The 15,795-nt window shown below is 40.9% G+C and overlaps 1 protein-coding gene across 5 annotated transcripts in view; it reads left to right on the forward strand.

Moving 5' to 3' along the window:
* The window catches only part of RERE (arginine-glutamic acid dipeptide repeats), a 401,076-nt gene that overhangs the window by 313,329 nt on the left and 71,952 nt on the right, over positions 1-15,795 (forward strand). For all 5 annotated transcript variants that reach the window (XM_075121005.1, XM_075121006.1, XM_075121004.1 and 2 more), the window contains one exon: positions 9,140-9,220. In XM_075121005.1, the coding sequence (XP_074977106.1) occupies positions 9,140-9,220 (81 nt within the window). The remainder of the gene's footprint in view (positions 1-9,139; positions 9,221-15,795) is intronic.

Raw genomic sequence — 15,795 nt, forward strand, 5'->3', positions numbered from 1 at the left:
TGTTTTACTAAGTCAGTTTTCCTACTCGGTTGATTTTTTCAAGCTTGTTGGGAGCTCATAAAAGAAACAGGAGGCTGAGTATCGAATGCTAAGGTTAGAATTGCTAGCTACCCCAAAATTAAATTTAAAAAACATTAAACATGGTTGTGACAGGAAACAATAAAAAAAAGGAAGTTCAGATGAGGTTGAAGCATATCCTGTCCTCCCAGCAGCGGGGCATATTACAGGGCACTGCAGAGGCTTGAACAAGGATTTTTCTTGACAGGCTTTTGATTTGTTTTGTCCTGAAGGACTGACCTTGTAAGAGTTCCATGTGAGTTTCAGTTGGGATATGGTATTCGCTTCCTGTCCTAAACTGCTGTGCAGCGTTGCTTTTATATGCTGAAACCCTGTGCCCCACCGTCATCCCAGGGCCTGTCTCATCTGCTTCATAGTTCCATCCCCTCTTCAAAGTGAACTTTCCCTGCTGCTGCTCCCAAAGTGGGGTATTCTTAAACCTTGTCTCTTCATTGACTTAACAGAGTCTCTTTCTCCACCTGCTTCTGCATCATACAGCCTCGCTGGGCTCCATGACAGGAAGTCTCTGCCCCCAGTTGATGATGCTCTGAGCTCTCACATCCTGCTATTTCCTGGTTTCTGAGCAGTAGGGCTAGCTGGGGAGTGGAAGTATATACTGGCTGGGCCATGGCAATGCCTAGCAAGACTGACTGCAAACAAATGTTCCCGAGATCTTGCCTTTCAGTTCCCACAGACATATCTGGTGCACTGCCCTTAGTGGCCCCAAAATAACTAGACAGTTTGCCTCTTGCCACATGAGAGCCTTCAGGGAATTAGTCAGTTTAGGGTTAAACATATATGCTGCATTTCTGTGGTAGTTATGTTGAGTCTGTGTCTAGCCTGGATATGTATTTCAGAACCAGATCCCCCTTCTCACTCAAGAGGTCCATCTTGTCTTTAATGGGACTTCTCACTTGAGCAGGATTTGGCCCTGAGTTTATAAAGTGGGTTGCAGTCTTTCAAGATGAAAAAGTGCTAGAGAAGATAGTCATTTTCCTGTTGCAATAAGGTTTCATTGGATGAAAAATATTATGTACTTGAAAACACCAAGCTAAGATCTTCAGTGTGGGATATCTGACATCTTTAGGCCTAGCAACCAACCGTTAAGTAGCCCTCTAAGGAAACACCGCTATTTGTAGAGTATATTTGATTCCATTCTGTTTTATCAGCGAACATCTTTATTTTTAACATATACATATTAAGTTTAATTTATGTAAAAATACAGCCAAGCTTTTAATAAAATGTACTCGGTGTACTGAAATTCAGCCAAGGTACATATACGACGTCTGAATGCTAAAAAATAGTTATTGTTTTGGGCAGTCCAGAAATGTGTTTTGCACACTAACTGGTTTTTCCAAATGCAAGTAAGTTTCATTTATTTTTCCAACTAGGCAAAGCAACTGGTGTAACTTTTCATCCTGTAAAAGTTTTGTTTCAGAATTAAGATGCTTTTCATTTGTGAATTTTACTTTATGTGCTGTTAACTATTGGAACTGTGTAAAACTTTTTCTGCATGTTATTGTAAAGCCTATTGGGGCATATTTAATGTGGAAGATGACAACTTCAGTTGGCAAAGACTTGGAAGATCTTAGGCCTCTTAAAAAACATACTGTAATTTTATTATAGCGTTTATGATAGCAAAAACTGCCACACTGGGACTTCTGTTATAACCCCCATTTTCACAGGCGGAAGCTTTCCATGCATGGTCATAGTCAAGAGTTTAAAATATTCCTTAAAGTTTGAGGGAAAATCCTTTTACCAGTTCTTTCAGTTATAGTAATAGGAAAATATATACTTCTTGGCATTTCAAAGGTTTTTTTTTATAATAAGCACATAAATATCTGGGGGGAATCCTCCATAAGTGTAAACAGCACTCAGGATTTGATCGTTTTCTGAGTTGTGGGGACGAAAGAGACACAAAACCTACTGAAAAATCACTTTTGAATGGGATCAGTAGGCATCTGTGAGAAAGTTAATGTTTTCTGTGAGAATCTTACCTTTTGCATCATATGGATTAAAATTTGTAACTTTAAAATGGATTAGACATAGGGTTTTATTTATTTTGCGATTTTAAAATTTTTGATTTTATTGCATGTTTTTAGAACCCACAGCCAAACCTAATTTGGATTTAGACAGTTCACAAAGACCAAACCAAAAAAAAAAAAAAAAAAACCCAACCAAATCCTCAGTCCTAGGTTAAACCCAAGGGTGCTGAATTTCAGCATGCAGCAGCAAATTTTCCCTGCCAAACTATAATCCCTTGATAATAGAAACCCTGATGCATAACCTTAACTACAGCATCGTAATGGCATTATCATCACTTTGATAAACATGCCATCTGAGCTCTGTTAGTCAGAGCATAATGGCTTTGTGTATCTTGTCATGGTATTTGTTTCTTGGGATAAAATATGGGACCTACAAGTAACACATATGCAAACATTAACATGCTTGTTCCTAGTGCTGCCTTGATTATTTATAGCCCCCTGTTTACACATTGTAGCAGGATACCATAGAACCTAATAAATTACATTGGGGGGAACTCAGATTATAAAACAGCATTAGGAGACCTTGTGTTCCATCTGGTCAATAGCCATGGCAACCATTTCACAAAACATATTGGTGTTGTCTATCAGCAGTGGCTGCTGAACCATCAAGCCAAAGGATTTCCTAATGCTACTTTACAATAATTATACTCAGGGTACTTAGCACTCATTTAGCTCCTGCTGCACTCTTCTTCTTCTTCAAGGTGCTGTACAAATATGAAGTCTGTCAAAAACCCTGTAACAAATACTTTTAATAAAAAGGTGTAAAATGTGTTGTTTTCATAAAAAAAACCCCACTGGATTAGTGCTTTTAGACCACTTCGCTCCAAACCCCCTTTTGCACTTCACATCAAGACTCTTCCCTTTCCCGTGTATCTGTGGGATCAACATTTAGTGCTCCGCTGTCCTCCGACTTTACCTCACTCTTACAGCTCAGAAATTCAACATCCCTTGACAGCGGGGCATAACCCACCCCCACCTCCCAAGTTTACCTCCCCTTCATACCAGCCTTTCTGCAAGATTGCTCTGAAATATAGTGTTAAAAAGCAAAGAGGAATGTGTTGCTCCATTATTTAAAGGTGGATTGAAGTAGTAAGGAAAGGCAACACCTATAGAGAAGAGTATATGGAAAAATGGAAGCCAAGATGTGGTATTTAATAGGCAACTCGGGCCACCACAGAATGTGGAGCAACAGGTTACTCCAGTCTCTGCTCTTTTTATATTGAAACAAATTTTTCAAAGCAGCCTCATTGTGCATGACTGAGAGGAAGAAGGAGGAAAATCTTGATGTGATTTGGGAAGTGGGGGCAGAAATGGAGATGGAAACTGACCAACGGCTGGAGCTGGAAGGGAAAAAAAAAATCTAGAAAATAAATTCTAATAGAAATACTTAAGAACACAGGAACAGCTATACTGGGTCAGACCAAAGGTCCGTCTAGCCCAGTATCCTGTCTTCAGACAGTGGCAAGTGCCAGGTGGCCCAGAGGAAATGAACAGAACAGGTAAACATCAAGTGATCCATCCTGTCGCCCAGTCCCAGCTTCTGGCAAACAGAGGCTAGGGACCATCCCTGCCCATCCTGGCTAATAGCCATTGATGGACCTATCCTCCATGAATTTATCTAGTTCTTTTTTGACTTAATTGTCTGCAGTTTTATTTTATTGATTTGTTTTAAGCTTCTTTTACGTAAATTATGGAGCTATTTTTAGTTGCCCAAAGATATTTGTTTTATTAATAAAAAGAAGTCTTTCTTTTGCCTCACAGTATTTGCACTGAGCAGTGTTATAATCAAAGTAAGTCTCTCCTGCTTCTTAGTGCACCTTAAGCCTGATTATATCCCCTCATGACATAAACGTCTCTTGTTGCTTAAATATCTTTCAGTTGCAAGGATTCTTGTTTCTGTCAATGTGGAAATGATAGCACTGACCACGTCAAAACCATAGGTTCCCTTCCAGTTCGTACAAAGTCCAGGCTGGACACTTGGTGCTGTCATTTTAATGTCTAGCCCTAGTTTTCTTTTAATACCCACCATATTTTTTTAAGTAACAATGAGAAGTGTAAGATGGTTTCAGTTTTATTACACAGTGGTGTGCTTGTGGAAGGGAAGCGACAGTTAAAATTTACCATTTCATTTTGGAGATTACTGTTGGTGTATGAAGTTGTTTCTTAGCTATTTAGTGTCTATCCTATTCATAGATTTTAAAGGTATTGTGATTACCTAGTTTGACCACCTGAATAACACACAGACAAGAGAATTTCACCCATTGATTACTGAGTCCAGTTTAGTAACTTGTGGTTGAACTAGATCATATATTTTGGAAAAACATCCAGTAGTGATTTAAAGATTGGAATTGTGCTCTTATTACCCATGGTAATTCCACTGAATACGCACTAGGTCAGTTCGTGTGGTTGAAATGGTTGAATGGTGAAACCTATTAGATCATACCTGTAGACAAGTAGTGTAAGCGAACCGTGTGATTGGCAGAGGTTTCAGAATGTTAAAGAAATTGAAATGAATCAAGCTTTGGAAATCTGGCATTGTCTAACCTGCTGTTGAGATAGGATATTCCACATTTACATTCCTGATAGGTACTTTTGGCAACTCATGAACAGGATGAGAAGTAAAGTTGCTTTTTACTGCAAAATTTAATCAGAGCAGTTGGAAAATGTGAAAAAGTTGGTTTTAAAAATTATGAAATAACTTTAGATTGTCAACTCGGAATTACTTTTTAAAAAGCTCCTTCTCCCCACACCATTCATCATTTTTAATAAAACATCACAACCAAGTAAAGTGAATGAAGAACATAATTCTTCAGGCTTTGCACTACACAGTGAAAGTGTACTTTTTTTAACCAAAAAAATTAATTTTTTTTTAACAAGTGGTGATTAAACACAACTGCTAAAATGCCATTAAGTGCTTTTGATAACAGGCTAAGTCCGCAATGGGATCTTTATTCAGTATCTCCATTTTAGCATCTGACATTTCCTGTTCATTAAATTTATTGTGGTGAATTTGCTAAATTAGATATTTCAAATGGTTTCTTTTGCAGAAAGGGTTGTATTTAGTTTGGGGAGTGGTAGAGTAGGCTGGAAGGTGGGAGAATTATAACATGTAGCACTTGTTTAGACAGTTCAGCTGTAGGTTTCTAAATGCTTCGGAGGTGGGGGTTCCATTTTACAGATGGACAAACTGAGCCAATTTGCCCAGTGTCTCCCAGTGAGTCAGTGGAATTACTGGGAGTAGAACCCATGTCTTCCAGCCTTGTGGCCTGGACCACAAGTTGCTCTGACATTTTGCACTGGCCCTGCTCTTCCATAGATGGACTGTTCTGTTAAAGAGAACAGTTGTGTTTATATAATGACCACTCTTTGGAATGGCTTTCTTCACACTAATATTTCTGTGAAATTATTTATATTGAAATTTCCCATATACTCGGTTACCTGATGCTGCAAATGCATAGTGCCTATAATGCAATGCATGGTGACAGTGATGTTAAGAAAACTAAACACCTTCCAGCCCAGAGCCATACTGAGTGTTTTTTGTTAAGAGTTGTGAAGCGCTTTGGGTTACATGCTGGCACATACATCTTGATTTGGCTGATTTTCATCCTGTGCTGCTAGTTGTATAGGTACATCGCAGTGCACTGTGGGATATATGGAGCTGGCGTTTGGGCATTAAAGTCCTCCCATTACGGCTGCCATCTTTCTCTGCAGTAGAAGCACATAATGTGAGGAATGTGTTCATGGTGGTGGGGGATAACGGCTTCTCTGACAACAGTGTGAAGTGCCCCTGATTAACTGACACTGAAGCAGTGAGAACCACCAGTATGAGTAGTGCTCAGAGCAGTGGTTCTCAAGCTGTTTGCCATTGTGGGCTGCATATGTGGCCCACAATGTGTTAGGTGAACCGCATTCAATACTGTATGGCTCTGAGGATGTCATATGAACTACAGCGGTGTGCTGATTGGGCCGTGGGTTGAGACTCACTGGCTCAGAGTTACACACTGCACCAGTCCTCATTACATAGTAGAGGTGTTCTTGTCTAAAGTCTGATGGGTAAAGGCAGGTGTCTTCCTTATAGTCAAGATTCCTTGCTGAGGATCCTGAGTGCTTTTATTACTCCTGTCCCTGGCACTTCTACTGTTCTCTTGTGCCACCATTTGGAGACTTGATCCAGTGGTTTAAAAGAAGTAAATGGGTGTGAGTAATTCAACTCTTGGATGGGAGTCCCGCCTCAACGTGCAAATCTGTGATAGATAATTCCTGCCTATGCACCACAGAAGGGTTCCCCGACCGTTGAACCAAAACAGTTCTACTGCCAAGGAAGCAAGGGATTTGTGTGGTTAATTCCACAGGGGCTGCCTGCACAGCAGCTCACTGAAGAGAGGTGCAGGGTACAGAAGATCCACTGCTGTATGGATCCTCCACCTTATGGTGGGAGCCCAAAAGAGGCATGGAGGGATATTTCAATGGGCTGAACTAGTTTCTGTGGGATAGTTCCTCACCCACTCCATGGTGTGGGGGACACTTTGCCCATTTGCCAGCACTTAGCCCAGCTTCTTGGGCTGGGTGCTCACATGAAGATTTGGCTGATAGTGTATTGAGATGAAAGCTGATTTAAATCACGTTGCACTTTTCTGGGAGTTAATTTAATTTCCCCCATAGAGTATACACATTAGGATCCAGCTTTTTAGTGTCACCCAGTTTTTTGATGTAGAACTTTGTACTCATGATTAGTTGTGCCTGTATTCTTATGCCTGCAGAAAAGGAAGCTCAGTTCAGGCCCCTTTAACAATCCAGTCACCAATTATTTAGCTATGTTCCTTTTGCACTGATTTATTTGTGAAATTCTTTGGGGGTGGGTAGGAATGGAAGCCACAAGTCCCAAAGCTGCAGGCCAAGGTAAATAGCATGTCATAATATATTTAACAAATGAGGATGCAAACCATAGGGAAATAACACCGGAGAGGAAGAATATATTCCCTGGTTGGGAAGTTATTGAGTGTTTAGAGTCAGGGAATAGATAGATAGATTAATCTGGGGAAGGGGAAGCCACAAAAAGGTCCCTGAGCTATAGTCTAAGCTGCTAAATGAGTCAAACTTTACTAGCTGTATAAACCACAGAAAAATATTCATCAAAGCAAGGGGAAAACAGATTGCAGTGGCTGGGAAGCTATACAACATTTAGGTGGTAGGAGATGCTTCCTTGGTTCACCTCTTTGCTTTAAAATAAAAACATAAAAGAAAAAATCACTACCTCTGCAAAGAATTGTAGTTCCTGGCCCACCAAGCCCATTCGCAGAGGAAAATACCTCCCCAAACACTCTCTGTTAGGCCTTTAGTGTTTGTTTAAGGATTTAGCTCTTAATCCGTTCCCAGATTTTCCCCTCGGACCCCTGCTTTGCTCATGACAGGAGCAGAATTCTATGCATGTTGTCGCCCTGTGGGTTCCAGGATATTAGAGAGACAAGGTGGGTGCGGTGGTATCTTTTATCGGACCAGCGTCTGCTGGGGAGAGAGACAAGCTTTCGCGTTTACACAGAGCGCTGCTTCAGGAGCAGAATTGTACAGTCAGTCTCCTTTTGGGGGGGCTTCAACCCCCTCCCTCTAAAGCTGGCCGCTCACCTTGTGGTCAGAGCCACCCGTGCGGATGCTGCCCGTGCCCGCTGGCCCTGTAGCCGGGCGGTGGGCAGGACGCCGGGCGCTCGGCGGATCGCTGCCCGCCCCCAGCCCAGCGTGCTGGGCTCATTCCAGGGCGATCCAGGCCGCCTTTTGCAGCGCACCCGCGGCTCTCTTGCCGAGCCGCACAGCCCGGCGGAGATCACATGTCACGCGGCTGCCGCCCGCTGCCTCCTCCCGCTTTGTAGTGTCAGAGCCCCGGAGTGACACGCGAGCTCCGCGCTCGGATCGCTGCAGCCGCCCGCCTGCGGAGAGGCGCTGCATGGCACCTGAGCAGCGTTCACCTGGGGCTGCCGGAGACGGATCCAGGTCTCTGCCCTCTCCTCCTCGCCTGGCACGAATTGGGCTTTGCGGGGGGGGGGGGGGAGCGCAGAAGACGATCTGCTTTGGGGTGCTGGGGTTTGCGGTGGCTTTTTTTTTTTTTTAGTGTAGAGCTCGCGGCAAGCTCGCCGAGCTCCCAGGCGAGCTCGAGCAAGAATTCACCACTTGGGCTCCGGCTTGCAATGGGGCGCTTTTCAGAGCCGGGAAGGGACTTGTACGGCTGGTTTCAAGCTCGCCCCACCCCGATCTGGATTGAACAGTCTCCGCTGTTATTTGTAGGGGGTGTCTGAACCCGAGGAAATTGCAAACAAAACCCACCCCCAAAGGAGAAGCCCCGGGAGGGGGGAACTTTCTCCTCTCCAAGTGGATTATTGCAAAGTGAAAGAAGAAAGTCTCTTGCTGCCTTGGATTTGAAACCAAACGTGAACTGTTCTTTAAAAAAAAAAAAGGGGGGGGGATAAGAAGCTGCGATATTTTTCCCTCTTGAAGGGATTTATTTGGAAGCTTTTTGCCTTTATTCCTACCAAAGTAGCGTGGATCTTTTTGGGTGTGGGGGTGCGGGTGCCCGTGCAAGGACTTTTAACCTTTTCGTCACCCAGTTGGAGAGTCACTTAAAAAAAAAATCATAACGTTACATATTCTTCTTTCCTCCTTGTCGGTGTGATTCTCACCCTCCCTTAGATGTAAATAGATCTTGCTGATTTTTTGTGTGTGTAGTTTTTTTGGTGTGGAGAGGAGCTGGCTGTTTCTCCAACCCTGGGATCCAATAACTGGGATCATTTTGGACCAACAGCAGAACAATTTTTTGTTAGCTCCAAATATTTGAAGTTTGTGGTTCAATTCTAAGTCCATCTGAATGTTTAGGGGGCTTTTCGAAGCCTTCCCCTTTTTGATGGTTTCAGTTGTTGTATGTGTGCACATTTTTCTCTTTTTATCAGCAGTCCCTAAGAGGAGAACAGTTGTTTCGCTGATTAAAAAGATTTTTTGTTTGTTTTTGTTTTGCTCTGCTGACACTCTGTGTGTGTTATCTTCTTGCACAGAAACGCTTCATTAAAGGGCTGAGACAGTACGGCAAGAACTTCTTCAGGATCCGAAAGGAGTTACTGCCCAATAAGGAGACCGTAAGTACAATTGGACTTTTATGTAACTTGCCTTTTTCCCTCCCTCTGCTGCTTCTCACCATTTGATGTTATGAAACAGTTTCCTTTTAACCCTCGGTTGAGTGTCTGGCTCAAATGTATGGAAGAGAAATCCCCCGCTGACAAACGCTACTGTGTTTTTTTCCTAAGGGCAATTTTTAAGCATTGTGTATGAAAGATATAAAATAGTCTTGTTGTTATTGGAGGAAGTCATAGGGGGTTGGGAAGGTATTTATGAATCCCAAATCTGTTTTTAAATATAGACATTATCATGGGATAATTCATTTATGTCATCAACTTAAGCTCAAATGGCAGTGGGTAATTAACAAAAGCCTAAATCAAAATAAAATCTGATTGAATCTGGAAGAATGAGGTGTGTGCTGTCTGCTTTTACGTTTGGACAGCAAATGTAAGATTTTTCTTTCCAACTTGAATTAAGGAATTTTACTTTTTTGACCTTAATACAACTACATAATTGTCAAATTCTACTAAAAATACTGGTAAGCATTGAAGAAGGGAGGTAGGTGAGGAAGAGTGCTGTACTTCAAAGGGTTTGGGAAGCTCTGGGAATCTACTTAGTTTTTCCATTAGCCCTGATTGCCAAGCCTCTCTAGAAGCTTCGGTTTCCATGCTGCAGGTGTCATTTAACTACTTGTAGAATGGTATTGGAAAGCAGTCTTCACTATTGCCCTGTATTTAGGGACAAGTGAAGTGAAAATGGAAGTGCAGAGCTTATTTTGCTGGGTGAGAAGTGGCATTCATATTAATGTGATGCTGTTGAAAATATTTATTTAAACATCATTGGATGGAGGTGACTATTAAATAATCTATTTTGTGTGAAACTTTAATGTTGAGTGGAAAAAATAATTGTAATAGTGTGTGGGTTTTTTTTTAAATCATCTAAGGATGCTAAGATGTTTCCTTCCTACCTTCCTGAGGTATGTCTTTGTGACATTATATTGTTATATCACAATCTCATGGGCAAAACGTTAATACTGTCAATGAATCAAACAGAAAGGGAGAGTGAAAGGTTTATGTTAGAGAGTCTTGTCTGTGGATTAATATACCAGTGTTATTGGTAATGTTAGGAAATATTAGTTACTGCACCAAGAGCAAATAGACTTTACTTTAATATTTTGATGCATTTTTTTATGAGTGAAGGTGGTTTGTAGAGAGATGACATCTTTGAAGGAAATTGGACAATACTTAGCAACATTTAACAAATCCAGGATATAATCAACTTAAGCAGTTCTTCCTTCATTATTCTTCAGAATAACTCCACAGAAATGTTTTTAGGAGAGATTGGCTTTTAGATTAGAAGTGCATTTTGTTGCTAGGAAAGTACTTGATATTGAATACTACTTTAAAAAAAAAGTCCATTTCAGCTACATGTACACGTAAATGTATTTTTAAAAATAAAATGCATTCTTTCTCTGCAAAAGGATTTTTTCCCCCTGTAGATCAAAGAAAAGACACATTGAAGTAAGGCAAACTGGGGACATATTTCTGACCCTACTTTCCAGTGCTGTACAATTTGTCTTTTGCTTTTGAACTTGAATTTCTCAGACCTTGTGCCCTCCCTAAAAGTTCTGTGAAAGTCGCAAGCTATGTGAAATTTGATACAGGCTATCACTGTTCAAGCATTACATTTTTATTGTGCTAGGCCTAAACTTCTAGTGCTGAGAAGATTAAGCATTAAGGTGAAGCAATTTGAGTAGAGTGTAGAAGATGGTATTGAGCAGGCTGTTTTGGCCCCTAGTGGTAACTGATCTACAAGTAACCTTTGACCTACAACAGATTGTTTAATCTCCATTTCCTATTCTTGCCCACAAGTCTAGCTTCTGCTTTTTTAGTGCTCAATCTTGCACTCCTTGTTCACAATAGAAGTTTTGCCTGAGTAAGGAGCACAGGATTAGACCCGTATTAGCTAATGTTTGACTCCTTAGGTTTGCTTTTTCCTTTAGAGTGGAACAAGGAGAATTTCCACACTATAAGGCTGTGGAATTAGATCTGCCGCTATTTTCTTTCATCAGAATGGCTCCAAACTATTTGCCTGCCACCATTCTCCTCCAATATGAAATAAGCTTCTAATAACTCTTAAATTATTCTCTCTCCTATTTCTGGCCACTAGACTATCACTAGGAATAGCTCTGAAATATGGCTAAATAGGCAAGACAGAGCTTTGGGAGCTGCTCCCAAAGTCTGCAAAAACTATTTTAAAAGGAGTCAGGGCTATTTCTGAGGTGACCTGTCCTAAGTGGAAACAAGATTATAGATCATATGCACTTCTAATTAATCAGAGCTCACTAGGTAAATCATTCATATTTTGGGAGAGGAGGACAAAGGTTATCCCCTGCCTTCTTTGAACAGTTAAATAAATCTGTCATCATGTACTGAGAAACCTACTTACAGTCAAACTTTCTTAATATTACTTCAGTTTATAGCATAAACCCCTTCTGTGTGCGCACGCATGAACTACTGCCTGATACCTCTCGGATTGTGCACAGATCCTTGTTGCAGTGTTACAAGAATTATGCTTTAACGAATCCGGTAGAAGAATAAAATTTGTTTAAAGACTGAACTTGATTCTCATTTATATTGTCTGCTTTACACTGCTGTTTAAATGGGCCTTAAGATAGGTGCAATTATAACTTATTTCTACTTTACTCTGGCCTGGGTGCAGATGAGAATTAGGTCCTATATCTACTGTGCTTTGCTTTCTACAAGCCTACTAGAGAACTCTCTGCTTGAGAGTTGCCTGCACTCCCACCCCCTCCATGTATCATAGCCTTTTAAAGGAAATCTTGTATTTGCCAATTTGTGCATTTTAGCTGTGACACAGTTTCTTCTAAACAAATAACCAGCAAGGAAAATATCCTGATAAAAGAATATATTTACCGTATATCAAAGCTGTGTGTTTTAGGTCTTCACACTCCCAGTTTATTTCAAAGCAATTATGTCTGAGAGAAGGTTCCCAGTGGGCGTGTGCATAAATAGCTTTAGCATTCTCTTCAGGCTTTTATAAGCAAGACACACAGGAACTAAAGCTAGCTCTTATCTGAGCATGCCCCCTGCTGAAATGGGAATGCTGGAGTTGATTAAGAAAGCTAACAAGTTTATGGAGCTTTAGTTGGATCAGTAAATGTTAACCATGTAATACCCCGGAGAAGAAGGCCTGTCTGTAAATTTGTTTTATATAATTTTTGTAATTTGCTTTGGGTTGTCATATAACTTTATATTTCTCTTTCCTTGCTTGTACCCATCCTACTCCTCCCCCCCCCCCCCATCCCCTCATGAATAGTTTTTCATACCTCTTCTCATTAATACACTGGTGGTCAAAATGGTAAACTATGTCAGACTAATTTTCAGGGAATCGGAGAAATATGGGGCTGGAAGAGACCTCGAGACCATGCCACCACGCTGAGACAGAATTAAATATATTTTTTGATCATGCTACCAACCTGGTTGGTCCTTTCCCCTTAATAGTTTTAAGAACGACGTTTTCAGAAATGCCTAGATCCATTTTCAAAAGTGATGTTGGCACCCAAGTGCCTGGCTTGCTTTTGAAAATGGTATTCAGGCTCCAATTATGCTGAAAATTTGACTTTCGATGTGCAGCTTTGGTCAGTTGCTTAAGCTTTAAGTAGAAGCTTTCCATGTCTGGGCCTTAGTTTAAAGAAAAAAAAAAGTTGAAATTCTGTAAGCCCCATGTTAGTAACCCTCATTTTACTCCACATTCTGCAGAGGATGGCATTGAGTTACCTGAGCTGATGAATTCTACATGAAATGCCATAGTGATAGGCCTGAAACAGATGGACTGTAGGAGTTACAGGGCTGGGAGCTGGTGGTTGTAAGTTTTTCTAAAACACTTAGCTCACTGTACAAATGGTAAAAAGATGGAAAGAAGGTGAGGTGAGCACACTGGTATCCTTGCTTGTTCCAAGCGAGGAACTAGAGTTGAGGAACAGGTCAGGCAACTCTGCTGTTTGGCTTACCAGAAATTGAGAACGTTCCTTTGATAGAATTCCCAGTCAGGACCAGGAAGAAAAGAGAGCACTGAGTTGTGTTGTCAGGGAAGGACCTTGGTCAAATTTAGAGCTGGGCACTGGGAGTCAGAGCTGAGTTCTGTTCCTGTCTTGGCTGAGTGGCCTTGAGTAACTCACTCAGAGACAGTTGCTTTAAGATGTAAGAACCCTGGACTTCCATTGAGACTACTGCACATCCTCTTATACCCAGCTTTAAAATGAAAACAACCCTTATCTTTGGGAAGTGCTTTGAGATCCTTGGATGACTGTTTTTTTGTTTTTGTTTTTGTTTTTTTTCCAGAACACCTGTAGTGCTGGTACATTGATCATGGCAGGAAACTAATTGTCTGTCCAGCCTTCACCCGCCAGGCTGAAGGCCTAGAGCTCCTTTCACAGTTGCTTAGAGCTGGTCTGCACATGAAAATTGATTTGGAATAAGGGAGGAGGGTATGAATTTAAAGCAGACTAGCTATCCTTGAGTAACTGCATTTGTAGACCCTCTTATTCCGGTATAAGAGTGCCTTTGTCTGGTGTAGTTTTTAATTAAATTAAGCAAATTTGAAATAAGGCACTCCTATTCTAGAATAAGAGTAAGTACTCAGGGAATCATTTAGGAATAGCTATTCCACTCTCAATTCACACACTACAACATTCTGAATTAGCTTTCATGTGTAGACAAGCCCTTAGTGAACGTTACGAAAAGAAGACATTAAGGCTTTGTAGGGAGGAGTTCAGTATTTAGTGCAATCTTGCTCTGAGACTCCACGTTGGGTATAGAAGCTCCACTCGCATCTTGATTTTTGGCTTGGCCAATTAGCAAGAGATAAGAGAGAAAGAAGGTAATCTAGAAGTTATACCTGAGGGCTGGTGCTATTGCATCTGAAATATACAGTGTTTATGAAAAAGTCCTGAAAATCAACTGCCTCCCTTTAGACCAAAAATGTATTCTATTAAATATGTGCAAAAGAACTGATTATGCATCATCCTTTTCTTTGGGCAAAATATTGGCTTTTCAGGCAGCAAATTCCCTCTGCCCAAACCGAGTGCTGTGAGGACTTATCTCTGAGACTGAATAAGCTGTACTCTGTTAATATTAGCAGGCCAAAATGACTGTAGCTTGAGCTTCCAGCATGAAGTTTTATTTAATTTCCGATTGGGGGTTTAGATAAACAATCTGATTTTTGCCTCATTAATGCTTAATCTAGGGTTACATAATCTACAGTATTGGCTTCCTCAGTAGCTCCTAAAAAATAGAGTGCTATAATGTATTGCAGCAAAGCAGTGGAAGTTTAGAAAGGTCACTGTATTTAAGGCACTAAGACGGGTGAGGTATTTGTCCTCTGTACAGTCAGTCCTGTATGTAATTAAGCAGATCAGCTAACAGCCTAAGTAATGTTTGTCCAGCCCACCTGTAAGCAAATTAAAGGTAATGATTTTCTCTCACTGTATCTGTTCAAATAGTAGATGTTCCTTTAACAAAGGGAACAGAATAATTACTTAGGTGAGGGGTTTATTCACTCCCTCAGTATAAAATGATGGATTAGCCTTGCATCTGCTTTTTCACGTTAAAGTATAACATAACTTATTTTTACCAGTAGCTAAATTTAACTGTGTGTGCGTGGCATGGACAGTATTACTCACTGTCCTCCTTTCCCACAGGAAATATATTTTGTTTGGACAGTATATTCCCCTAATGATGGGCTATTAATGCACAGTTTGGTTCTGGTGCAATATTTCCCAAGTTGCCTTTGCTTCAGCAGCATAGAGCACGTGAATAAGGATAAGCTACGTACATTTTTGTGCTTTAGTTGTTTTTTTTTGGTTCAAATGCCATACCTTTTTCCTTAATAACTTGTTCTACCCCTGATGCAGTCAGAGCTGAAATTTTCCATTCGAGTTTGAAATGACTGCCAATGTAAACAGCCAAAACTTCTTTCGGTTTCAGCTCTCCTCATTCCTACTTAGTGTTTCTACCCTATGGATATTGCAGTAGGAGGATTTTATTCTTGTTAAAACAGGGACTATTGAATCCGATGACCTCACGCTTTTCTTTTTTCTGCAGTCATAGAAGATATCCCACTGGGCTTTAGTCCAGTGCGAACAACAGGCTGCGGGAAGGTTTAGTTGCTCTCCCTGTGTAAGTGAATCATTGATTCGTTTGCATAACAAACAAACAGAAAAACCCACACTTCAGTAGGGAACATGTTGGCTTCTTTTTCTTTTTTATTTTGTGTTGTTTTTTACCCAGCAAGTGACTAGCTTTGCTGATTAATGGAACCCAGGATATTCGTGTGTCTGTGCTCAAGGTATAGTAGTCTGTTAGGCAGCCATGCCGTGCTTGACTTTCCACTGCACAGCAGGAGCAGACCCTGAGCAAGTAGTCGAATTTTTATGAAATGTTTAACTTGTAGTAGCTGAGCACAAATGGGAGAGCATCATAGATTTAAGTGGTATTGAGCTGAAAGCTGTTTACAAAGACCAGATATTTATCTATTGAGGGGGTTCAATAATGTGTGTTCACCATGATTTGGC

This window comes from Caretta caretta, chromosome 18, assembly GCF_965140235.1.
Source record: "Caretta caretta isolate rCarCar2 chromosome 18, rCarCar1.hap1, whole genome shotgun sequence".
In the NCBI taxonomy this organism is placed as follows: domain Eukaryota; kingdom Metazoa; phylum Chordata; order Testudines; family Cheloniidae; genus Caretta; species Caretta caretta.